The sequence below is a fragment of the Pteronotus mesoamericanus genome, unplaced genomic scaffold, assembly GCF_021234165.1.
Source record: "Pteronotus mesoamericanus isolate MK-2021 breed Mesoamerican mustached bat unplaced genomic scaffold, CSHL_Meso_final contig_263, whole genome shotgun sequence".
NCBI lineage: Eukaryota > Metazoa > Chordata > Mammalia > Chiroptera > Mormoopidae > Pteronotus > Pteronotus mesoamericanus.
In genome coordinates, this window is record NW_026555112.1 from 2,967,430 (window position 1) to 2,993,447 (window position 26,018).

The 26,018-nt window shown below is 48.7% G+C and overlaps 1 protein-coding gene across 3 annotated transcripts in view; it reads left to right on the forward strand.

Annotated features, from left to right (window-relative positions):
- Positions 1 to 26,018, forward strand: part of LARGE1 (LARGE xylosyl- and glucuronyltransferase 1) — a 462,699-nt gene that overhangs the window by 259,890 nt on the left and 176,791 nt on the right. For all 3 annotated transcript variants that reach the window (XM_054574561.1, XM_054574562.1, XM_054574563.1), the window contains one exon: positions 10,396 to 10,567. In XM_054574561.1, the coding sequence (XP_054430536.1) occupies positions 10,396 to 10,567 (172 nt within the window). The remainder of the gene's footprint in view (positions 1 to 10,395; positions 10,568 to 26,018) is intronic.

The window sequence follows — 26,018 nt, forward strand, 5'->3', positions numbered from 1 at the left end:
GCTCTCTAATTGCATTCCCCATGAGATTTTAATAACAAATCATAGCAATATCCAGGACTTTTTTGCCCCACAAGAAGCAATTTTTGCCCCATTAAGAATGCATGCTGGAGAGTAAATGTACGGTGACAGAGAAATAAGAGTTTTATTTTTTTTTTCTTTCGTTTACTAAGAAAGTGATTATCTCCTTTGGCACTTGGAGCAGAAGTTGTGTGTGCGCACGTGTGTGTGTGTGTGTGTCACTTGCTGCTGGTTAAGCTGGCTTCCCCTAAGCCCAAGACCTGTGCTCCGTGTATGCACGTCACGTTCTTGCCGCCAGCTCGCCTGTGATGTCTTCCTGCCCACACATATGAAGACTGCGAGTAAATATGTTACGTTACATACATTGACAGAACATTGTGCCATCTAACTTAGAATTAGAACAATGTCACCAAAGCCACCTGGATGACACACTCATCCCATCGCCCGGCCTCGTCCAATCCCCATCAAGATAAACCACTATCCTCATTGCTGCAATAATGCTTTTGGACATTATCTGTCTGTCTGTCTCCCCAAACTACACTATGTGTAACCCCTCAAAGCAGTCATCTGGCGTTTGAATGCATGAACGATGAAGGAGGCAGGTTAACCAGGATATTCCCATCACGAGGAATGGTTCTGAGTCACCATTGCTCTTGCACATACATTATTTTTTACTTTTTCAAAAGGATTCACTGAGTGCCCTCTGTGTGTCAGACACTGTGCTAAGTACACGTACACAAATACATGCCGCGCTCTGTAATATGAAGCATTGCAGCTTCTAAAAATATTAAGTTCAGGCTACGCGGGAGCTAATGCAATTTTCTCCTCGGTGCATTGAAAAATCTATTAGTTAGGAAGGCGGCTATATTTCAGGAAATTAAACCACTGTAACAGTCCAGTTCACAAATCAGAACTCCCAGTGCTTTGAAATGCTTCGTTTCATAACATCAAGTGCTGAGGGATGTTCAGGCAATTGGTAAATGCTCCAGTGACCGATCCCCCCCAAGCTTCACTGAGCTACAGAGAGGGTGCGTCCTGCCAGGCAGGGGAGAGGAAGGGCTTTGGCTGCCACCGACGGGAAGAGGAATGTGTTTATAGATCCGTGATCACATTCCTCTTGATTCACCCCGCTTTTGCCATTATTCTAGAATTAATTTTGTTTGTGGAAGGAGGTTTCTCAGTAGATCCCTGAATAATGACCGTTTCAGGTGGAAGCCAGCTGACTTATTTTAGGCAAGGGTTGTCTGTTCCGAATGAGTTGGTTGCTGCCCCGTAGATCACTGTCACCTGTAAAGACCAGCCTGGGGGCTCCTGCGAGATCCCCTTCCAAGTTTCCACTGTGGGAGGATGTGAAACCCAGGGTGGAGCAAAAGTGGGTTTACAGTTGGTTGGATGGAAAATAATGCAATCATTAATAAATGAAAATGCAAGAATGAACTCTGGGCTTTGTGTGAGCCTGCTTTCGCCCCACCCTGGACGTAACTGCACTCCTGTTGCTGATACTGGTGCCGTAGAATTTCACAGTCACTGAACTGGAGCGACTGTTACTGAAATGGGATTTCTAAGTTTACAAAGAAGGACAGCCAGGAAAACCGTCATGGCTCCACAGTCATAAGTCGACCATGAGGCGCAGGGTTAGCTGAAGAGCTCCTGATCTCCCGTCAGCACTTTCTTTCATTCTCATTCATCTTTGAGGAAGGTCTCTTCTCCCCATGCATCCAGCCGTGTCCAGTTCAGGTGGCCCCTCTGAAGTTTGGGGCTCTCTTCTGTCTTGCTTCTGAGCGGGAAGCTGGTTGACGATCTAGTGTAAATGATTCAAGCACCAAGTCCTTGAGAAATAACAGTGCTTCCTGTCTCTCCTAACTCGGTGTTTCTTAGTGTGTGGTCTGGGGGGCGACGACAGCCTTAGGACCACGTTAGGGGTACCGATTAGCAATACGGATTTCTGGGCCCTGCCCCAGGCCCGATGAGTCCTCCTCACCTCTGGGTCTGTGGCCCTGGGAATCTCCATTTTCATCAGCATCCGCCGAGGTCCTGATGCTCTCAGCTGCCTCCTGGTAATCTTTTTCCTTCACGGGTCACTAGAACATATTCCAGAAATGAGATTATGTCTCTTGGCTGATGAAAACCTGTTTCTTCCCACTGTCTCCAGGATATGACCCGTTGCTGTGTAGCATGGCATGCGGTGGTCTCCAGCTTCCGACCCTTTCCTGCCTTTCCATGGCCTCACCACCACTTCCAGCTCCAAGCTCTACCTCAGTCTCTCCGACTGTAGTTATTTCTCACACACGTACCCATACACGGTTGCTTATTTATAGCCCTGTGTCTCATGCGATGCTACTAATATCTTTTCTTTCCTTCTTTTCTCCCAATATTTGAGAACCTCAGTTTCTACTACCAAATGCAGCGCTCCTCTCCCACAGGCACCTCGAAGGGATTGCTCTCCCTCCCGCCCTACCATGCCCTTCAGTCGTCCCGTTAGACTGCTGCTCCACACGTACTTGGATCTGGTTGTAATCCAGTGCATATCCTATAATTACAGATGTCGTAGCTGGTTTTCACGATGGCCCAATATTCCTCACCCCCTGGTGTTCACACTCTTGTCTCGTCCCTTCCGACGCTGCATAGGGCTGACCTCTATAACCAGTAAGACACTGAAGAAGTGACACCATGTGTCTTCTGAGGCCAAGTCATAACAGACACGCCAGCATCTCTCTTACTGTCTGTCACCTCTCCCTCTGGGAGAAGGCAGCTACTGGGGTGTAAAGACGTTTAGGTAGCCCTGTGGGGTGGTCCATGTGGTGAGGAACCGCAGCTTCCTAACAGCCAGCATCGACTGCCAGGGATGTGGGGTGAGCCCTCTCAAGCAGACCCCAAGCGTCCCGAAATCTGAAAGCTCAACGGATGTTTTGACTGAAGCCTCATGAGAAATCCCAAGCCAGAACCGCCCCGCTAATGTGCACCCCAATTCCTGACCCAGGAACCGTGTGAAATAGTAAATTATTTTTACTGTTTTCAGGTGCTGTATTTTGAGGTAACTTGTCATGCAGCATAGGACAATGAATATCCACCAGACCACAGTCCCCTCAAGAGCATCAGTCATGTTTCATTCATCACAGACTAGTCCCTTGCCCCTCCTCAGCACCTGACCCATATTGAGTGTTCTATATAAATGCTTATTTAAATGATCCCCACTGGAATTCTCCTTTGCTGGCAAGGGTAAATACAATGCAGATGACTTTAGCTGATAGATATGCATCCCATCTGTTCTGTCGCTTTAAACACCATTAGTAATAACATTAACGATTAACAACAATGGCCAATACTTAGATATAGCACCAGAATTCTCACAGTCCTATGGAATATGCGCTCTATGTATGCCTATTTTACAGATGAAAAGACTAAGGTACACAGAGGTTTAATTACAGTGCCTGCCCAGAGCAACCCAGGCTAGTGAGCGATGGAGCCAGGACGCAAACCCAGGCACGCTCTTACAGTGCATGCTGGTAACCAATTCAAAAGCTAATATGGAGCCCTTACCGTGTGTCAGGCACAGTGCTGGTACCTTAGTTCTCCTGCCTCATTTAGTGCTTTTCCAAACCTCACGCAATGTGTGTTACTTTGTTTTGTCTATTTAGCAGGCCAGGAAATAAACTGGCCAGTGCAGAGGTGGTGGCGTCGGGGCTTGGAGTCCAGCTAGTCGGACTTTCGGGGGCTGGCGTTCCTTCCCTGACCCCCCTCACGGCCCCTCCTGCAGTCCCCGCCCTGCCCAGCGCCTCACCCTCCCTGTCTCATCAGGGACATTCTGAACACACAAAGGGGCTGTCAAGATGACTACTCAGAAACAACATGAAAGGCAAATGACTTTTTAGACCTTATACAGCTAGGACGAGTTTGTTTTCTAATTTTTAAAAATGTGTCCTTGTGGTTTGTATTCCACAGGAGAACGTTGAAATGGATAAGAAATCTCTTTTGAGCAATAAGTATTTCCAGGATGGCGGAGAAAAGCTTACAGACTGCAAATGAAAAGAACTCCTGGGGAAGGAAAGGGAAGAGCGTATGCTGCTAGCACCCCTATTTTACAGATGATGAAGTTAAGGCCCAGACAGACTCAGAGGCCAGGAATGCCCAACTCCAAGGCCTTTATACCTAATTGCCAGACATTTCAGCTCCCTGAGGAGCAAAGATTTGGCGGGATGGAGGCAGGGGCTCAGCTGTGACTGGACAGTAACCCAGAGGATTTTGAAAAGGCCATCTGAATAGGCCAGGGGCTGTGGGAAGGCAGAATGAAAGAAAACATGCCATTTCAAGGGCGCATGTCCAGGGATGGGGCCTGGAAGTTGGGATGAGGGGAAGGTCTCAGCCCTCGTCTCCCATACTCCGGGTACTGGGGTAACAACGCCTGACCTGTAAACTAGTTGGGAGGGGTCCAAGTGAGATAGCCCATAGAAAGCTCCTGTCACAATGCCTGACACCCAGTAAGCACTCGGTGAATCCTAGATGATGTTGTCTATTGTTACCGTGACTGGGGCATCCCCATGTCTCCCGAAAATAACATCTCCCAGTAGAAATGGACACCGTCGCCTGATAAAACCAGCCTTCTCCCCAGTCTTTCCCTTGTCTGTCGAAAGTCAGGAACCTGACATCACCCTGGAGATGGCAGTTTCCTTCATGACCTAGGTTTTAAGCAGTGACCTGTGGGTCTGTGTCCTCTGGCCACCCCTGTGCCTCCACGCCCATGTCGCCCCCGCCCCTGTCAGATTTCCTGGGTAGCTTTCCCGTGGACCACCCAGCGTCGGATGAACCCTGGAATCGCCTGCAGAACTTCATAGACCCTCCCCAGGAACTGGCGGCTCTCACCAGGTGAATTTCCCCTTGAGAGCCTTCCCCGTCCCTGTCCACCTTCCTTTCCTCTTTACACAGAAACCCTTCAAACCTGGGATGGCACGTGCTCCTTTACGTCAGTGCGTTAGGTGGTATTCTCGAGCACGATTGGCATGTTTGCTAATTAAATCTTAGAACATGCTGCTTAGCATTATTAACAACCATTGCAAGGCTATGAAGATGTCCGTGAAAATAAGCCTAGCTTCAGTTTTATTATCGTTTTAATCACATGAACCCTTCAGTGTGTCTATGCTAATGAAGGACATGCCTTGGATGTTGCTCTGCCAGGGCTGGTGTCTCTATAGGATGCTCGGAGCAATGTGCAAGGTGAGAAAGCTCTCTGGGTTAGGTTTTCTCACCTCCCTCGGCAGATGGGCTTCCGTCCACTGACCCCATCCCTGTGTCCCTGGCGGGACTGAAGTCTGTTGTGGGGTAGCAGTGAGATCAGTACCAGTGTAGACTGTACCAAGAGGCTGCCCCCCCAAAGTTATGTGAGGGACCCCTCTCACCCATATTTCCTCCTCCTAAGACCAAGGATGTGTGGTCCCACTTGGGGATCTTCCAGAGGAGGATTCGAGTTTCCCAGGAGATCTCAGCTTGTCATTGTGTTAGTCCTGATCTAGAAACACAGGAAAAGGAGAGAGGGGGGACTTGTTTCCCCCGAAAAACCATCTCCCTCTCCCACCTCCCCTGTGCTGTCAAAGGAACCATAATTCCTTGCTTTTACCAAACTCAAAACCCTGAATCGTCTGCGCCTTGGTAGCATGGACAGCTGTCAGTGGGAGAAGAGAACTGGACTTTACAGAGGCGAACTGGGTGCCCACCCAGCTAGGCAGTCCTAGCAGTTTTGGTGAAGTGTTCTAAGCCCCCATTTTGCAGATGAGAAAACTAAGATTCGTGAAGTTTCAGTAATGGGCCTCAAGTCACACAGCTTATTCGCAGTGGAACTGGTGCTAAGGCCCGTGCTGTGGGGCTCAACCAGCTGTGCCTCTCCTGTTGTACCCTGCTGACCCTGGCCTTCAACCATCAGTTCTGCATGCTTCTGCTTCTGGTAGCGGAAAAGGTCAGAGGTAACATTGGAACCCACGCCTGGCTAACTCGGCAGTCATGCACATTCATCAGACTTTTTTTTGAGTAATGGCTTGTTACCACAGTAAAAATGACATCATCCCCGCCTCAAGGAGCCCAGAGCCAGAGAGAGACATGGGAAATTAGACCCAGCATGACAGCACGCTGCGCGGAAGTAAGAGAAACAGTGTGGTCCGGAGCAGGCACGCAGCCTGGGGCAGCTGGGAGGTGGCGACCGGGGGGTGGTGCCTTCTCAGTGGAGACTTGAAGGAATCGCAGGACTTGGATGAAGGTGAGGGCGCTGGTGAGGACTCTACATGCTCCTTCTAAGAGAACGAACCATTTATAATAAATATAACCGCTTCTTACCTCATGTTCTTTCCTCCCATTGATTCCTTAGTGTTCTTTTTGCATACAAACTCATTTGAATGCTTCTCTTACCTCTAATTGCACACTCTGACTTAACTGATTATGTATTAAGCTGGCGACTTGGGGCGACATTCAGGCCTGGGCTCATGTTGAGATTAATTTATTCCTGTAGTCCTACTGTTCTGTGGCACATCCAAGTGCCTCACATGTGTGTTAAAAATAAATCCAGGAGTCGGGCAATCTAATTAGATGGCTTAACCCAGTGCTCTGCTGTTCAGTCTTCACCACACTCTCCTGCTTTGACGGTAACCAACACAGATGAAGAAGTTAATCAAAGGTCTGATGAAATAGCCTGGCTGCAGCGTGGCCTGGTGATTGCCAAGCTTCAGTTCAGGCGCATTCTCAGGGGAGAGAAGAAACCCAGCTGAGCTCCAAAGGCTGGGGCTTTCAGGAGGCAGAGTTTTATCAAGTCTGCTGGAGGGAAGCACTCGCAGAGTCCCCAGGCCTCAAATGGCTGGCCGGTCAGGAGGCTGGCTCCAAAGGAAGAAGAACGTGGTGTGGAGAAGGAATGCAAACCTCCTTCCGACAGATTCCACCTGTAACTTTGCATCTTGCTTGCTGTGGGTTGTAGACAAATCACTCACCCTCTTGTGCCTTCTGTTCATCTGTCTGTCTGTTGGTCCACCCATCCATCCCCCCACCCACCCATGCGACAGATACGCATTTTGTATCTGTTATGTAGAAAGCGTGATGCGTTGATCTTGCCATGGTTTGATTAATGTAATGACCGTGCTAGTTGTGGTAGGTTAGCCTCACTCTCTTCCCTTCTCCACCTGCTTTGTGCTCCATGAGGCTGGTGCATAATAAGGGTCAAATGTCTGAGCTCTTTGGGTTTGTCTGGTAAGAGGGGAGGGGAGGCTGAGATCTCTTGCCCTGTTCTATCCTGTGGGATTGTCACAGGTAGCCCGTGTTCCTCTGCCGAAGGTCACCACTCCTCTCAGGTAGCTTATTCATACAGCTTTCTCTCTGGATTCCAGCAGCTGCTGAAATTGGCCCTTCAGGCCTTGGGTGCTAAGAGCCCCCTGCTGTTCCCCTCCCTGGGTGGTGCTCAGTCCTTGTTAGGCCCCTAAGCTCTGTATGCATGTCACTTTGTTGTGATGTGTAACTCAGGTTGTCCAGTGTGACGTGTACTGTTTCTGCCCACACCCTGCCTGATACAGTATAGTCAGTGCTTAGAAGTAACTGCCTTTGATAAATGGCAGAAGCTCAGAAGCCAAACAGTCTTGTCCAAGTTGACATTGTGATGAAGTGACAAGGCCAAAATCTGATCCAGGTGTGCCTGCCTTTAGGACTCAAGGTTTCATGAATACGGTCTTCCGGAGGCCCCACCTTCAATGGGAAGCAGTTAAAAAGATGTGGCTACCTCCATAACCTGAAATGAGGAGAGGAAGTCAGGCAGAAGTTTGAGGCTTAGAGTCACTGAGGGTCGTTTATGTACCAAGCACTCGAGTCCTTTAACCTCCCTTAAATTCTACATCAACCATGTGATGGAGGCTGCATCTCCACTTTATAGGTGAAGAAACTGAGGCTTAGAGAGATCAGCATCTTTTAAGGGGTTGGAGTCCATAGTTCACCTTTTGTCTCTTCTTTCCCTTCTCCATGCCACTTAGGTGCAAGGTGACAGGGACTACAGACATAGTGTTCAAGATCGTTTTTCCTGATACTGACACATGATAAACAGTTCAGTCCATCAGTTTATGGCGTTTTTTTTTCTGGTCAAAATTATACTCGTTTATGCAAAGGACCATTGCAAAACTGAGAATAAGGAGTAGTCAAAATGATATTTTCAAATAAACTGAAGGTGAAGTCATCATATGGAGTAGGTTCGAGAGATGCAATGGGTCCAAGGAGTTGTCATAGTGGATCCTTTCTCAGAGCTTTCCTAAATCAGCTGCCACGTTCCTACCATTGCCTCATCTTGGTACACTTAAAAAAGACTGTCATGCTTGGTTTGTTTGTTTGTTTACAGAAGTATTAGTTGTTGCTTTTAAAAAGCTGAAAAATAAAGATTAGTTAATTCCCAAAAGTATCCAGCCACGTATGAAAAAGAGACATTTGTTGAAGGTACAAGAAACATTATACATAGGACAATGATATCTCAGGCCCCTTCAAAGAAGGCACCTTGGGACCTCACACAGTTCTCCCAGTTGCCATCTGCTGCCCCATCGTATGTTCCTGAATCTTACAGATGGTCTGAAATTTTGTCCCTTTCAAAGGTGATTTTAGTCTTGGAAAAAGCCGGAAGTCGCAGGGTGCCAAATCTGGGCTGTAGGGGGGCTGAGTCACCTGGACAATTTGATGTTTGGCAAAAAAACTCTGCATGAGATGTGATGCATGAGTGAGCACATTGTCGTGAGGAAGATGGCAATCATCCGTTGTCCATAGGTGTGGCCTTCTGAATCATCCCAGGAGTTTCTGCAGAGGAATGTTGAAGCTCAACACAAAATTTGATGGAGATTTGTTGCTGTTCTCATTCAGTTATTTTGAATGTAATGGCCTCACAATACACATACGTACTCAGTGGTGTCTACTGTCCCTACTGACTAGTACAGTGAAGTCATCTTTGTTCACATGTGTATTCCAGTCCACTCTTGGCCATCGATATTGTACCAGCCATTCTCATATTAACAGTTGGACTTTTTCTGGACAGACCTCATATCTATCTATCTATCTATCTATCTATCTATCTATCTATCTATCTGCCTGCCTACCTACCTACCTATCTCTCTACCTACCTACCTATCTACTTGCCTACCTGATTATCACATATCGTACCAAAATAATCACCATTAGTAATTTGATGTCATGCTCTGTTTTTCTTTTCTCTTCATAAATTTGTGTGGTTATGTTTTCATGTTGTTTGATTATACATAGAAGTTATTAAGCAAAAGTCATTTCAAAACTTGCTTTTTTTCCTTTTAACATAATATGCAAATTACCTTTTAGTACACCTTAATCTACATTGTAGATTGTATACTATGCTGCCAGTTTTTCGTTTTTAAGTTTGATTCCATTTTTTTTAAAACAAGTGTCCTCACAATGGAATTATAAGGACAGAATGGATGAATATTTTGTGGACTCTTGAAAAGGTGGCCACATTTTTCCTTAAAGAGCTGCAAAACCAGTGTTAATGTCACGGAAATCAGAAGTGTGCTCGGCTTCCACGCAGACTCCTCACGGCAGCAAGGGTGGGCCCCACCCGGAGTGACCTTCATATGTAACTGTGTCTTGGAAAGATTTCATCACTCTGGTGTTATGTATTATTTTTAGCCTTGACTTTGGGTACTAGGTGGTACCAGTGTGTGTGACTTGCCTTCAGCTCTCCTCCCTTGTAGGGCATTGGTTGTTACAGCACCTGAGGATTCCAGGGGTGGCCCTCTGTGGGCCCACTGGGCGCACGCACGTGGGTGTGTCTGTGTCTTGTTACCCAGTTAAGGGTGTTACATAGATAATGACCAGCTTCTCCCTATGTGTTTATATGAGAGCCAGAAAAAGGCAGCAGCACTAATTGGTTTAATTACCGCTTTAAAAAATAGATGCGCATACGCTTTAATAATACCACTAAGTAATAATCTTTAATGATTGAAAGAAATGCACCTACCTAGGAAAATACTAGGTATTTGCAAAAAATATATGTCATCTGGTTCAATTCTTGTGCTTTTCTTTTGTGTGTATTCTTATATTCTCCAGCAAGCTTATATAATTTCTGTAATAACAGAAATGTTATTTTGAAAACCTGAGCATAGTGTTTACATGTAATAGTTATTATATAAACATTGCTTTTCCTCTCCCTTGATTCTGATACATTTTCTTTCCAAAAAAAAACTTCCCATGCCAAATTGCAAATTACATGAGCAAGTCTTTAAGAAAATATTCCTTCATTTATTCAAATTTTTATTGAATACTTCTCCTGTACGAGGAGCTATTTATGATGTTTATGCACAAATTAATGTAGTGATTTTTTTTTTTCTTTCCCTGCCTCCCTGCCCTGTGTAGTCTGAAGTTTCCTGGATCCCCAACAAGCACTACTCTGGGATCTACGGGCTGATGAAGCTCGTCCTGACAAAGACCCTTCCCGCCAACCTGGAGCGGGTCATTGTGCTCGACACAGACATCACCTTCGCAACCGACATTGCAGAGCTCTGGGCTGTATTCCACAAGTTCAAAGGTAAGGGGAGGCCATTTTTTTCTGGTGTCTTTGAAGGCATCGTCATGCCAAGAGTTGTAATTGGACTTTTAAAAAATGTGAGGCAAACTCTAAATGAGGTCAAGGTAATGAAACGGATAAGGAATTAAAAATACAATTGGATACCAATTCTGTTGGCCTTTGAAAAACGTGAAGCTGGAATTTGCATTTCTTCAGTAAATGAAGAGGTAAGGTCTGCGTTCTCAGAAAGAACCCAATTTTGGTTGCTTTGGAAGAGATAAGTATCAAATGTGTATATTTGCATGCAGATAATTGAGTGTTGACTCGCGTAGAGACACATTTATCGGGCTTCTCTTTTTATCAAATGATACTGTGATTAAAGAGAGAGCCTGTGAGGTGGTGGAGATAAGTATTGATTATAGTATGCTTGGAAATGTTCTTATGGCTTTTACTTTCATTCACGTCATGGTTTATTATTTTGAAGGGGCATGTATGTTCAGCTTTACTAGAGGTTCCTTGTATTCTGGTTTGCTGCTGCTTAGCTGTAATGTAGCTCTTGCCACTGCCTCGAGGTATGTCAGAGTCTCGGCGGGAAACTGAGCACCAAGGTGTGCTTAACCCTGAGAGCAGCGGCAAGTTAGCATAAATCTCAGGCTGTTACTGTAACACCCTGCTCCCAGGGGTCGTCCTTAGATTGCCATATTTTAAAAATTCTTCTATATTTTAGATAAATACAACGAGAAGTTTGGCGATGAGATTTTTTATTCTTTATTTTTCAACTTTCTTTTTTATAGTGCACTCTGGCTTCTGGGTTTAAAATTCTTCTTACCTCTTCTATAACTCTGTATCCTGTGAAGGTGAGATACCACTTAGTGATTTTAAATGACAGCATTTTCATAAATCACAGGCTATTCCAGTTGGTCTGTTTCTATTCTCAGAAAGGAGAATAAATTCCTCACCCACACTGGTGTCCGCCTGCTCCCTTCCTGGAGCCTCTTAGGTCAGGGCCAATTGAAAAAAGTCCTCAGCCTGTCAAATGGGAGACACTGTAACCCTCAGACTCTTTTCCTTATGAAGATCAAAACTTACTTTCTTTACCTATGTCAGGACTGACCCTAATAAAAATGTCATGTAGCAAAAGCGCTGAAACTGAGTGTGCCTCAGCTTTCTGGTCTCTCTTTCCTGGAAGGCTTGGAACTGTCCATTTTGCACCCAAAGTGAAGCTTGGCGCGATGCGCGCTTGTGCCGCATTGAGACCAGAACGCATGTGCGTTGTCTTCAGTATGTGTTTCTTTTCAAGTTCCCTGATCGTTTCTGCGTGTTTTCCAGATCTCATCGAACTCACTGAGGGCATTTATTTTAATAATTAGGTAGTATTTTATTCATATCTTTATGCCAATATTCAGTGATGTGTTTATTCAGAAGGCACTTCCTGCGTCCCTGCTAGGTGTCAGGCAGGGCACTGGGCTCTGGAAATAAGGGGGTGAACAATGAAGGGGAGCGAGAATGACCGCCTCTCCCAAAGGGGGTCAGAGGAGGCAGCCGGGAGGGCATCAAGGAAGAGGTGACCGGCGTTGTAGTCTGTGCTGCCAGATAGGAGGCGTGATCGTGCACAGTGGATGCCTGTGTTTTCCTTTGGGAATAAAGGACTTACCACTGGGGGGCTGAGAGTGCTGTCTGCAGATGGCCCGCAGCTGTTGGCCTTGTTTGCAGGGGGCGGGTGGGGGTGGGGTCCTCAGGTGAGAAGAGTCACCTTCCCATGGCTCCGCCTCCTTCCTGGGACACTGCATGTCACACATTGATTGAAGAATGGAGAGTTTTTGGAATCAGCTGTTGCGCTCCCTTGGGGACTGCCTTGCAACCGGGTTTCTCCCTCTGCCCTGTCCCGCCTTCGCCCCTTGGCCTTCACAGGTGCTGTTCCCAAGGGCTGTCCCTACACTAACCTCTTGCGTGCTAACTGCCGTATCAGCGTGGGCTCCCCGGGAAAGGCCCCCTGCAGTCTGCATTTGCAGCTACTGCTCTCCCTTGGACAGTAAGTGAACTCACTGGAACAGGTGATGTAATTTTACTAATTATAGCTAAGAAAGCATGTTTATTCTGGCCCAGCGAGGGCCTGCCATGGAGCAAGTGGCCACCAATGACAATGCTCACATAATCATGGCATTGAGTCCCCAATATCGTCTGTGGAGGGAGAGGCTCCCAAGGCTCTTGCTGCTCCCTGGGCTGGTCCAGGGATTTGTATTTGGTGGGCTCTGCAATTCAAGGCCATTCCTGGGGCAGAACAGAGCGTGTAGGCCAAGGTCAGGACAGGGACGGGCTGCGTTTTATTTGTTCATTCTTTCACAGATTTATTTCTAGCATTTGTTAGACCCCCACTGTGCACAGGAATATATCCGATGGTGCTGTTACCTAAAACTGTCGAAAACGTGGCACCTGCCTTCCAGGAGCTCACGAACAAGGCAGACTGCATTACATTTTTATCTCCTGGCAGCCAAGGAGGATAAAAACATCTGAGGTTTTCCCAGGCTCACCCTCTTTTCTAGGAAAATACGGAGGTGAAAAAGAAAATAAATAAGCCCTTTTCTTCCCCATGTGGCACTCTTTCTTACAGGTTCGTGGGGGATTTTCGTTTTTGTTTTTCTAAACTGGACCAACTGGAAGCCAGGTCATGGAACCGGGAGAAAGGCCCTTCAGGCAGACCTGTGAATGGCGAACGTTCTGTTCCATCTCATGAAGGCAATTGCTGTTGACATCTTTCACTGTAAACACTTTGAGTGACATTGATGCAATTAGGCCTTGTTAATTTAGCTCAGTTTTAGAACAGCGTGTTACCAGGGGCTGGAGTGCTGCTTCGGCTCACGTCCCGTACACCCTTGACTCCCTAGTGGTGCCGCAGATTCCCGCTTGCCTGAATTCATTGTATGGAGCGTCCAGGAAGGAGGCTTTCAGTAGGTGCCTGGACCCATGCCCAGCTTCTACCATGCACAGCTTTGGGGGGTGCCCCTTGGGGACGTCCACATGCTCCCTGACCCTCGACTGCTCCTAAGTGGGAAGTGCCTCCCTCCACACGTCAGCGGCCTGCATCCCTGTCGAGCCTGCTCCAACCAGTGGAGGTGTTTTCAGAGTCACTAATTCTCAGCAGAAAGACTCAAGCGTGCCGTTGATGGCGAGGATTAGTTGCCCATTCAGTGATGTTGACTGGACTTACTAGGTGCAAATCATTTTCTGACTATGGGAAGGTTGCAAGAATAAAACAAGCCTGATCCCCACCCTACAGGAGTGTGTATTTGAGTTGGGGCAATACATAATAAACAAACAAGTGAGATACCCAGTACAGTAGACAGCGATTAGTGCCCTTGAGGAAATCAGAGGAGATGAGGGATGCCTGAGTGCACGCATACACACACGTGTGTTTTAACATTCAAATAGGGTGGTGAGGGAAGGTCTCACAAGGGAGGTGACGTTTAAGCAAAAACCTGAAGAAATTTAAGAAAACAAGTATGTCTATAGCCAGGCAGAGTGGAAGAGTGTCCTAGGCATATGGAACAGTAAGGGTAAAATTTCAGAAGGTAAGGGGCCCAGCTTGTTCAGGGAATAGGAAGGAGCCGGAACAGAGAAGAGGATGCCCAGGAGAGGGCGGGATTGGCAAGGTGAGATCATGGGGTCGCATTTGTGGGGCCTGCGAGGATTTTGCCTCTCCTTTCAGTGATACAAGAAGCCATTATCTGGCTTGGAGCAGGAGGGACACGATCTGATTTATGTTTTTAATGGACCATCCTGGCTGTCCTGTGGGAACAAGAGGAAGCAAGGAAGCCATTTCGGGGACCACTGTAGTCATCCACGGGAGACGTGTTGCTGCCTCTGACCTGGGGGTTCAGTAGAGGAGAAAGACATCGTTATATTAGGGATACATGTTGAAGGTTGAGTCGTCAGGATGTTCTGGTGACTGGATGGGGGATGTGACAGTGATCGGAATCGCGGATGATCCCAGGTGGCTACAGTGGTGTGATTGTACTGATGTGGGCGTTGGGGGGCGGGGGGGTGTGCTGCCCACAGGGCAGGTTATAGGGAAAGGCCAGGAGTTCGGTTTGGGGCACTTTAATCTGAAATGCCTATTCTGGTCCCCCACGGACGTGGTGAGGAGGCAGACAGGTAAATTTGCAAAGCAAAGGGAAAGTAAAAAATAGTTCTTAAGTACTTCTTCTTTTCCAGGCACCGAGCTAGAAACTTTGCACATTTAAAAAACAAAATAAAGTGGGCCCAAGAGAGGCGAAGTAACTTTTCATGCTCCAAGAGCTATTGCACAACACAGCTGAGCCGCCAGCTGCTGGGCTTTGGAGCCTGTGTTCTTGCCACCGCCCCCGGTCCCCTCTCTGGGCTTTCTAGTGTGTGTGGTGGGCGGCTGGGGGCAGGGGCTGTCGCCTGACCTGGGAGGCAGGGTCTGCATTTCATTCAGCTATGACCGCGGATCATGTTCACCACAACTCCTCAGTGCCATAGTTTTATTGCACAAAAAATTGGAAATTATATCTGATTTTAGCCATCTGGGGAAGCTGTTTAAAGGCATAGCATAAATAATAGACATTCAGCCCTAGCCAGGTGGTTCAGTTGGTTGGAGATCTTTCCATACACCAAAAGGTTGTGGGATCGATCCCTGGTCGGAGCACATACAGGAGGCAACCGACTGATGTGTCTGTCTGTCTGTCTGTCTCTCTCAAAGTAAACATATTCTCGGATGAGGAATGAGTCAGTAAATAAACACAACCATAATCTGAAGCTTTTAGAAGAAAGCCATGTTAAATATTCAAGATAGTGTTATTTTAATGACAAATGCCTTCTCTGTGGGAAGCTCCTACAGCCATAGTTTAAAGCTCTGGCCCTAGAACAGGTCAAACTGTCCAGCCCTGGTGGGCCTTCGTCTGCTGTCCCTCGTGGAGCCACAGTGGGTAGGTGTGTCCCTCCAGTGGGTATTTTTAAGAACCTAATAGACTCACAGTGGACTAATTATAGCTAACATTTTTAAGTGCTCTACTCTGTGCCAACTACTCTGTTAAGCATTTTATGGATAAACTCATTTAATCCTCACAACACTCCCATGAAGTAATGACTGTTAATGTTCCCGTTTTAAAGTTGTAGGAACCAGTATTCAAGAGAAAGAGTCGCTTGCCCTGTATTAGCTCTTATGTTGTGCACCTGGGATTTGAACTCATGTTGTCTGAGTCCAAATCCAGCACTCTTTCCTACGCTGCACCCTCCACGCCTCGGAAGGGGAGGCGGTGGAGCTTAGAGTCTCTGTGGAGAGACCAACGTTACATGTAGGAGAGGGCTCTGGCTGACCGTGTAAACCAGAGTGTAGAGGGCATTGCGGAGGTGATAGAGGCCTTCAGAAAACAGCGGCAAACAGACGCAGAGAGAAGTATGGCTTCCCCAGGATTGGAACAATGAAATCTTGGTTTCCAGAATCCTGGCCCAGCTTGTCCCTTCCCAGAACGCCGTCGTTACAGCCACTCTGAGCCCCCGGAGCTCTCCCTGTGTCCTCGGAATGGGTCAGCAGAGCAAGCCACAGTTGGGGCTCGTCCGACAACCTGTGACATGGTCAAGGTTACCTCACTTTCTGGACCCAAACGAACCACGAACAGTGCCAACAGGGCCCTTGCGAGTGATGCAAAAGGTAAGGCACAGGATTCGCCCCATGTTGCATTTTCTCTGAGGACTCCCGCCAGAGGGCACAGAGGAACGGGGACACCGTTAGGGTGTCTGCTCTGTCACTTTGCGGCTTGGTCCACAAAGCCACAAGGGGCTGGGGTGGCTGTAAGTGCAGAATAACGTAAGAAAGCTGCCTAAGAGGAACCTTGAGAATATCACTTTGGAAAAGATATTTGTAGAAATTTTGTGATTAGAATCACTCGCCTTGAAGGAGTTTTTAGACACTTTGTGACATTTCTCCAGGTTCGTCTCTGTTGCTTACCTTGCCCTGACTTGGCCTCCCTCCCCTCTGCTCTCCCCCTTCTTCCCCCGCTTTCACCTTCTCCATCTCTCAGTGGAGCTGGTGGAGTAGAAAACACTCTGCCAAGGAAGACAGCAAGTTTCAAATCCCTGCTTGTGTACTTATGGGGGAGGGGGGATGCCCTTGGGGTGTTCATTTAACCCCTCTCAACCCCGCTCCCGCGCCTGTAGAAAGCAGAGTGGCTTCTTCCCTCAATCATGCGATGTGAGGTCCGGGGAGGTGATTCGCTGATCCTGGTACAGGGAGGTCCCTTCTCCCTTCTTCCTCCTCTCCCATGTCTCTCTGTCCTCATCTCTCATGTGTCCCTTTTCCTTTGCCTCCCAATCCCTCTTCCCTCTTTCACCTGCCTCCAAATGCAGTGTTATGTCTGCCCCTCTGTCCCCACTTCAGCTGGTATGAAAAGAACCCAGGAAGACACTGTCCCCTCGCACCGGTCGGATTTCCCTGACGAATGCCGCTCTGTGCCGTCGGCCAGGCCTGGCGCAGCCTCTCCGGGGCTCGCTGCGGCCGGGGCCCCACTCCGCTCCCACCTGCTCCTGACAGGTCCTGGGCTTGAGGGACTGCTTTACTCAGGGAAGGGAAACACATTTTGAAGGATAGGAATTCTCAGAGGAAGCGCTTCACCGTGCCGCCAGCAGCCCCTGCCTGCAGGGGCGCCGCTAGAACCCTGCTGGGGGGAGGGCGCTGCGCCTGCGCCGCGCCTGCGCCGCGGTCTGCGCCGCCCCTCGCGAGATCCCGATGGCAGCCTGGGCGTCTCCTTCTCCTCTGTGCCATAGCGTTAAACAATCCCCCGCACCCTTCCTGCTGATGTGGCTCCCTCCTGGCCACCTTCTGTTGTTCTGTTTTTTAACTTCTCATTCGGAATTGATTTTCCTCTTGGAAGGTTCCTGTTACTTGGAAAATTGTGCCGCCTGTTCCTTTATTTCATCCTCGCCCTTCACATCTGTCCCTGAGGGCGAGCCCTGCGTTCGGAATCCGGAACCCAGCCCTCTGACTCGCTCATGAGATATGCTCGGTTCTTCTGTCGGACAAGCCAGGGTGCACGTCGCCGGAGGAGTGTCAAGCATTTTCTTCCTGGCAAACTTGGTGGAAGGTTTTAATTATTTTCAGATTAACTTTGAAGTGGACCTGCCTTCTCTTACTATGTTAGAAACATAATTCAACTTCCCCGAGCCTCTTTTTTTATTGTTGTTCTATAAAAATGGGGGAATGATACATTAATAACTCCCCTAGAAGGCTTATTTGGGTGGTAAGTCAAGAAACAGCTCTGCATGGCATAGTGCCTCATAAATGATACTTCCCTTTTTTTTTCCTTTCTCCATCTTGTTCTTTTTCTTCAGCCTGAAACTCCCGAGAGATAGGGGGCCAGAAGCTCTCTTGCGTCCCTTTCTACCTGCTTCCCTGACCCCCCTTCCCCTCCCCCTTCTGCCTAGCCTCCCTGCCTCCCCCATTCACTCAGTTGCTCCTTCTTTCATTAATTCATTATCTTTTGAGCTGGGGGACCTGCCAGAGACCCTGGGCATAAAATAGTAATAATGCTGATTGCTGGGAACTGCTTTCTGTGTGTCCGGCGCTGGGCAGTCTCACTGAGCCTTTAATACCTTGCTCAGGATCCCACAGCAGGGTTGTGGCAGAGCCTGGACCAAGGGCGGGCAGACCCCAGGCTGGACCCTCGGCCCCCGCTGTTAACCACTAGATTCTAGACCCAGCTGAACACGCAGTTGCATTCAAGAGCAGAGAGGACCTTGAAAGGGAGACTTCAGGGGGAGGCGGAGCCGCGGTTTCGGGAAAGCAGCCCTGGCCAGGCGGGCCAGGCGGGCGTGTAAAGGGAGGAGGCCTGGGCTTGTTAGCTCCGTGCCTCACTTAGAGGGGGTGTCATGTGAGGAGGCCCGAGGTCCACGGAGAGGAGAGCACAGACAGAAACAAAGACGCATGAAACCTGCTCCTCAGATAGGTCGGGGGGGTGGAGCAGGGGGCGCGAGGGGGGCTTCTGCCTCTGGTCCTTGGCTCTGATGTCCCCTCTGCTGGGAACACGTGTACTCCACATCTCTCCCGTGTTGCTGCGGCAACTAACTTCCTTCAAGTCTTTGCTCAAAGCTCAGCTTCTCAGTGAGTTTCATCCTGCAGCCTGGACACCATCCCCTCCTGCCTGCCCTGCTTTCATTTTTCAGGTAAACAGCCCTCGTCACCTTCTCATCTAGTGTGTAGTTATTTAGCAAGACAGCTGCTCTGCCCACCCGGGAAGCAGCACAGACCCAGGTACCCAGGGCGCGGCTGCCTTACCTGGTTTCTGTGTGTCTTTCCTGCCCGTACCCGAACACCAAGAGGGCAGAGGTCTTTGCAGTCCCGATCCTGATGTATTCCTCGCAGCTAGAACGGTGTCTAGCACACGGCAGGTGCTCCGTAGATGTTCGCTGAATAAGCAAACAAATAAAGCATGCGATTCGAGGTGATCTGAGGAGCGGGAAGTAGTGCAAGAGAAGTCGGAAGGGTTTTCGGAGTTATGGCTTGAGCTCTACCCAGAGGTAATTGAAAGATAGTGCAGCGTTTCAGGTCCAGAGAGGTAGGCTCAGATTTTCAGGTCAGAACAGAGCCCTGTGGCTGCAGTGCGGAGGTGACCTGAGAGCTGAGAGCTGAGGCAGGAAACCAGCACCTTGAAAGAAAGGTTTGGTAACTGTAGGAGGCTGGCTACTGCACAAGTCCAAGCAGGCTATCGCAGTGGCCCATGTAAGGCAGGGTACTGCCCCTTGTGATCACGCAAAGGACGAGGATTAGCCATGATCCAGCGGTGGAGTGGATAACCCTGAGTGACAAGTTCCTTTGTGAACCTGCAGAGGGAGGACAAAAGAGTCCGTATCATAACAAAACAGGTCTGGGTTGGAGATACCTTTAAATGCTTCCTTCTTGGAACTAAAGTATAGCTTTTCGGTATTAAAATACATGTTCTCACGTGGTTATTAGTTTCCTCTTCTGGACTTTTAGGTGCGCCCCGTTGTGGAGCCCCGGGGCGGTGACCCTGTGACCCCCGGTCCTGAAGGGAGGGCGGCTGGGTTTGCTGCCTCCAATAGGTGGCTAAGTGGGCGGTGCAGACCGTCACAAGCAGGTGCGAAGGCTGGGCGAGGTGTGATTGGTGAGCCGTGAGCAGCAGATCCATCAGAGGAAGCATCACTGAACTCACCCCAGTCATGTCGGGAGCCCCTGACTGTGCAGCCCATACCCGGGGGCTGACGTTGGCTCCTGCCTCAGGTTGCCACTGCGTCACCAAGCCAGCCGTGTCCTGATGCCCGCCTCTGCAGTGCTCTCTCAGGGTGGGCAGAGCGGCCTCCCTGATACATCTCCAGGCCCCCTCCCTGGGCATATGGGGCCTCCATCAAGTGGGTGCCCTTCCTAAATGCACAGGGAGCCAGGCTGTCCGTGAAGCGAGCCAGAGGACGCTTCGAGGCCCATCAGGAAGAGGAAGAAAGGCAAATTCCTGGAGGTGCCTGGGAAGTACTTCCTTCCCCTCTTCCTTACCCAACTCAAGCGTCCACTCCTGGGGAGCTGGGCAGAGACGTCCAGGCCTTTCCTTTAGATTCGTCCCCAGCCTCTTACCATCTTTATAACATCAGCACTACTCATCTCTGAACTTCTGTTTCTTTAAGAGCAAAATGGTCCCACTCGTATTCCCAGGGTACTGCTGTTATCGCCACAGGAGAGGACACCGAGGAAGCCCCGACGGCGTTTAGCTGCTTTGCTTCCTACTATTAGAGTCATTTTATTGTCATCACAATAAGGGACCTGTCTACGTACTGAAAATATTCGGGATGGGAGGACCTTGATAGGGGAAGGGCCAGTACTAGTGCTCCTCCTCCACGAGCGAGGAGAGCTCCCCGTAGCAAGAAGGGAGAGGAGAGTCGTGTAAGATTAGAGTCGGGATTCTGCCCGAGTTGGAAAGAGCCCCCCGCACAGCTCACCGAGCGAGCACAGGCTGTGGAGTAGGACAGTCCCAAGTCCTGTCCCACGCTACTTACACTTGAGTTTCCCCATCTCAATGGGAATAATATTTTGGGAGCAAAATATGTAATTCACCTTGTACTTTGCAGGTGTCTGTTTTATTCTCTCAGTCCTCTGACGCAGGGTTTTCACATTGTGTGTTTTCTGGAATTGATGTGACTCACAAAAGCAACTTGACAGATGGTCTTTTTCTTATGAGAAATGTTTTGATATGTCCTACAATCAGTGGCCTCTCAGAATCCAGAGAATGTAGTGTTGTTATTTTTATTAGTATTCTATCCCTATTTTGATCCTTTTATCTTGGCGTGGTAGAGGAGAGCTGGGAGGGTGATAAGATGAGGGAGGAAGAGCTGGATTGGGAGGCTGATTAGGTCAGTATACAAGAATTTTAGGCTCTTCGCGGGACACTCCTTGATTACCTTTTATTGTAGGACCACAGAGCCCTCAGACATTTCTGCTGTTGCTATTTTTGGTAAATAATCACTCGTTTCGCACAGGCCAGAATGGTTGCAATCTCCTGATGAGCCCTCCTGTTGTGGAGAGTAACTGCTTGTTTCCTGAAAGGGAATCTTTACCCTATAGGTGGACACGGGGAGAAGGGAGGTCAAGGGACATGGAGCAGAAACACTTCAGGGGTTTGTTTTCTAATTTCAGGAACAGATGATGTTGAAAAGCTTAAGCATTAAACCCAGAACTGCAGAACACTGCTTTGCCCAGAAGTCTCTCTCTCTCTCTCTCTCTCTCTCTCTCTCTCATTCAGACACCCAATAAATATTTGTTGAATACCTACTTGATACCAGGTGTGCAAGTTATGCTCTCTAACGTTCAGTCCATTAGAAATTCATGTGACTAACTCATCCTTCTTTGAGGAAATCAGATACTTCTGGGAACATTTTAGGCTTGCTTGCCATTAGTGTGAATTATTTAGCTCGACAGCTTTCTAACATTTGCTGACATCAGCTGCTCCAAGTCAAGGGGTCTTTGATTGTGAACGTAGCTCTTGTGGATGCACAGAGGGGACAGAGCCATCCTATGTCATTCTGAGGGAAGGGAGGGTGAGAGAACAGGATGGGACCAAATAAAGGCACAGGGAACTCATTTGGGGTGATGGAGGGGTGCAGGGCAGTTAGTGGGAACAGGAAAGAAGCAAATACCTGCTGAATGAACTTATGGTGACAAAGACAAAGCCCATCTTTAGGATCATGTGCTCAGTAGAGAAGCCATTTTTTTTTTCTTGTTTGCTCTACAAGTATTTTGGTCAGAGGGGCCTTCCATGCACTTTCATTCTCCTCATGGTCTATGTTAGCCACATATCTAGCCGGATTAATGGGCATGGGAGAGCCAAGCTGTAACCTGATGACCATTTATGGCTCTGTTCTTTTGAGTAGTAATTCTGAGTCGCAAGGTTGGCTTTCAGTATCAGAATGACCTGTTGGGGCTTTCCCAGTTGGCCCACGCCCACTGTCCAATGACCTGGACACCACCAGTGACTTGAGAATCAATGCTTCTGAGCAGGGTCTCTCCACGTTGGCACTATTGATGTTTGGGGCTGCGTGACTCTTCCTTGTGCACGCTGTCCTATACACTGTAGGAGGGTTAGCCTTGTCCCTGGCCTCTACCCACCAGCAGCCCCTTCCCCAGTCGTGATAACCAACACTCTGTCAAGACATCACTACGTGTCCGCTGTAGGCACAGTCTTTCCCTGTTGAGAACCACTTCCTTAGTGTCCCCTTCTTCATGATGAAAGTCCACCATGATTGTCAGGGGGTGGTGTCATGGTGGTTTTAAGTTCATTAAGTTGATAATGAAATGGAGTCAGAATGTTCTGTAGCTTGTGTATTGTTTCATAACTTCGAGATCCCCCAATCATGTGCTATTTTCATAACTTTCCGAGTCAGCCCTGGGCTTAGGCTCCTATCGGGTATGCTTCAGACATCCTTTCCCCCCCACCCCCAGAGGTAGGAGAGAGGGAGAAAGAGAGGGAGAGAAATACCAATGTGAGAGAGAAACACTGATCAGTTGCCAGTTGCCTCTCATACACACCGTGGCTGGGGGCTGAACCCGCAACCTAGGCACATGTTCTGGTAGAGAATTGAACGGACGGCCTTTCTCTTTTTGGGACGATGCCGAACCGAGTCACATCAGTCAGGGAACCCTTATTCCTCTTGATTGTACCCCACATTAGCCTCACAGATGCTCAAACCGTGACTTTTTTTTTTTCCTAGAGCCACAGATAGTCGAACATCCAATAATGAAGTCCTTTTTTCAGATGATAAATAAATGCCTTCATTGCCTTCATTTCCCTGAACCTGGAAGGACCCATGACACCAAGGGAAAGTATGATTGAATTAACCAGACTCCAAAGCGTCCGTATCCAAAGGTGGCCACAGATTTGGTTAGAACCCACTGGAATTTATGAGCTTACCTGGAAATGACAAGAGGGACCACCTTGCTGCTCATCTGTACTGTCCTGAAGAGAGGACATCAGCATGTGTCATATTGTGATCAGCACAAGGACACAGTTGTTTTTTTTTTCTCCTCCTAAGTGCATATACATAGATTATTAGCAGCACCTAATGTATGACAAGGACGGACGGGGCCTGTCCAGGAAGACGAATAGCTGTTCTCTTCCCCGTGCAGTGCGCCAGGCCTGCCCATCTGGAAGAGTGCCGTGGGCAGAGCTGCGCGTGCGGATTCCTTATTGAGATGGATTGGCGGGGGGCGGGGGGGGGGGCGGCGGGGGCGTTGGAGGGAGCACTATCAGCCAGTGCAGGACCAGGTGAAATTACCAGCTTCCCTAGAAGCAAAAGGATCTTTTTTTCATTAGCAACCATCTCCGTTAGCAAAGGAAGCTCCGGTCTCTGTTTTCTTGTTTGCCACTGGATGTATCTGAGGGACAGAGAAACGTGACAATTTGGGGCCCCTCTTCTTTACTGCTCAGATGTCCAAAGAGACCCCATGTCATAGCTCATGATAGCAAAACATTTTATAAGATTAAAAACAAGATTCTTTAAATCCAGCCAATAATCCTTTTTCTTTTTTGAAATGATGCAATGCTAGGCTGGAAGGAAAAGAGATGGCCAGGAAGCGTTAGGGGGAGTGGGGAGGGGGGGCGAGGGGGGCAGTTGATTGGCTGGGATGGAACTTACATTTTTTTTTTTTTACGTGAACTTTAAAATTCTGGAACAGTTTATGGCTTACAGAAAAACTACAACAATAGTACAGAGTTCCCATATACTCTGTACCCTTTTTCCCTTACTGTAGTCTTCCTGTACATTTTGGGGAGAACTTGCTTTTACAAGATGCCGGTATAGTCCAGGCTGCGTGTGTCATCTCGATGTTCTACATATATTAGTTCCTTGAAAATTCACAACAGTCCTGACTGATGGACAGTCCAATTCCCCTTTTATGAGAGAGATACTCTCATGTTTAGACAGGTTAAGTAACATACCCACATCATCCAACGAGTAAGCGGCAGGGCCAGGCTCACAGCCTGTCTTTCCTGTCTTGATTCCGTCTGCAGGTGGTTAGAGCCCACTCCCTCGTCAGCCTCTGGGTCGGTCCAGAGCTGTGAGGGTGGATACGGCGGCACACCTGGCTCCATGGTGATGCCACTCAGGCGGAGAATTCAGACGGGCAAATAGCGCCAAGGAAGGACTGTTGTGAGAAATAGGGGCCTTGCACCAGCACAGCGGTGCCACTGTGGAGTCCGTTATTGGCTTGTCTGGGGACTGAGAAGGACGCCCCACAGCATGAGATAAATTGGTCTTGTGGATTGGCCGAAGATGTGGACAAAAGGGGAACCGGCCGTTCGAGGCAGGAAAAGAGAAAGGACAAAAATCGGGGAGACATGAAACAGCATGGCAGGCTGCCCAAACCTCAGCAGGGTCCCTGTGATGAGGGTGTTTCATACCCAGTACTGAATGTGGGAGGGCGGGTTAGGAGGGTGATAGAAGACAGGAAAGTAGCCAGGAGCCAGACGACAGAGGGTCGGGCGTGCTGCGCCACACCAAGGAGCTTGAGCTTCTCCAGAAGGCAGTGAAAATCCATTGACAGCCTCATCAGACTGTTCTAGTCCTCAGCACAGAAAGGTGTTGGTGCTGCAGCGGCAGAAGGGGTTAGATGGCGTATAACCCAACACAGAGTCCGAGTGGGTAGCCGTGTCGTAATCCAGGACAGAAACAATCACTGCCTGAGCTAGGGCTGGGGGTAGGATGCAGCGACAGAATCTGTTAGAAATGGGTGGCCAGGTGATACACGGTGTGCGGTGCAAGAGAGCAAAGGTTTGTAGATGATCCTTTTCCCTCAGTTTAGCAGGTTGGGTGGGGAGCCCACGAGGAAGCATCGATTTAGAGTGAGACAATGATGTGGTGGTGGTGGTGGTGGTGGTGAGTATTTAACTATGGCAGATGCCTCTCCATGATATACTGCATTGGCCCTCCACTCTGGTAGAAGTTCTGTTTGGTCTGCTGGGCGTTCATGTCCCTGCTCCAGAAATGGAATATCTCTCTCTCTCTTTTTTTTTTTTTTTTTGGAAAACCATGCCTTTCCTTGTCTCATGGGTTTTCCGTGTTCATAGGGGTGCAGAAATAGAAGGACATGACCCAGTCCTGGCCAGCAACAGTTTCTCAGCCCTCTCGCTGTGGCCATGGTGATTGGTATGGGGAGGTCACGTGACCCAAGATGAGCCAATCAGAATGCATGCGTATTAAGCCAAGGATTTTTGCTGGAACTTACGGGAAGGATTTTCTAGCTCAGTTGCTAAGCTGAACTAGAGGAGGTGAGACTGGAAACTCCATTAAGCATTCTGCCACCGTGTCAGAGGTCCCCACACCACTCCTAGACTCAATGGTTTGCTAGGAGGACTCAGCATAAATCATACTCATGGCTACAACTCATTAAAGCAGAAGCACATAGAGCAAAACCAGCCAAGGAAAGTCAGCAAGGCGTAAAGCCCAGAGGCGGTCGATCTCAAGCTTCCAGAGTCCTCTCCCAGGGGAGTCGCACTAGTTCCCTCCAATAACCAGTTGTGGCAACATATGTGAAATGCCGCCCACCAGGGACGCTCATCAGAAATTCACACCCAGGACTTTTACTGGGGGCTGGACACAGGGCACCCTCTTCCTAGCATAGAGAGTTGGAGGCTTGCAGGCGGAGTGTCCACCGTAATGTTTGCACAGACAACATGGACATGGGGCCGTTCCCACAGGGAGGCGTGGGGGCCGTCCTGGAACCCCAGCTTGCACGTACCAGGCAGGGCCAATGCTGCAAGCAGCCTCCATAAGGATAGTGGTCGCTGGCTCTGTCCTGCACAGCCACAGCTTCTGAGAGTGAGCACACACATCTGAGAGCCCAGCAACAGAGACAGGTCCTGGGCCCAAAGCAAAATTTCCCATTTTTTAATGTCTTGAGTCAGCTGAAATTTCTGTCACTTATGCCCTTGAGAAGCACACTGGCTAATAGGGCCCATTC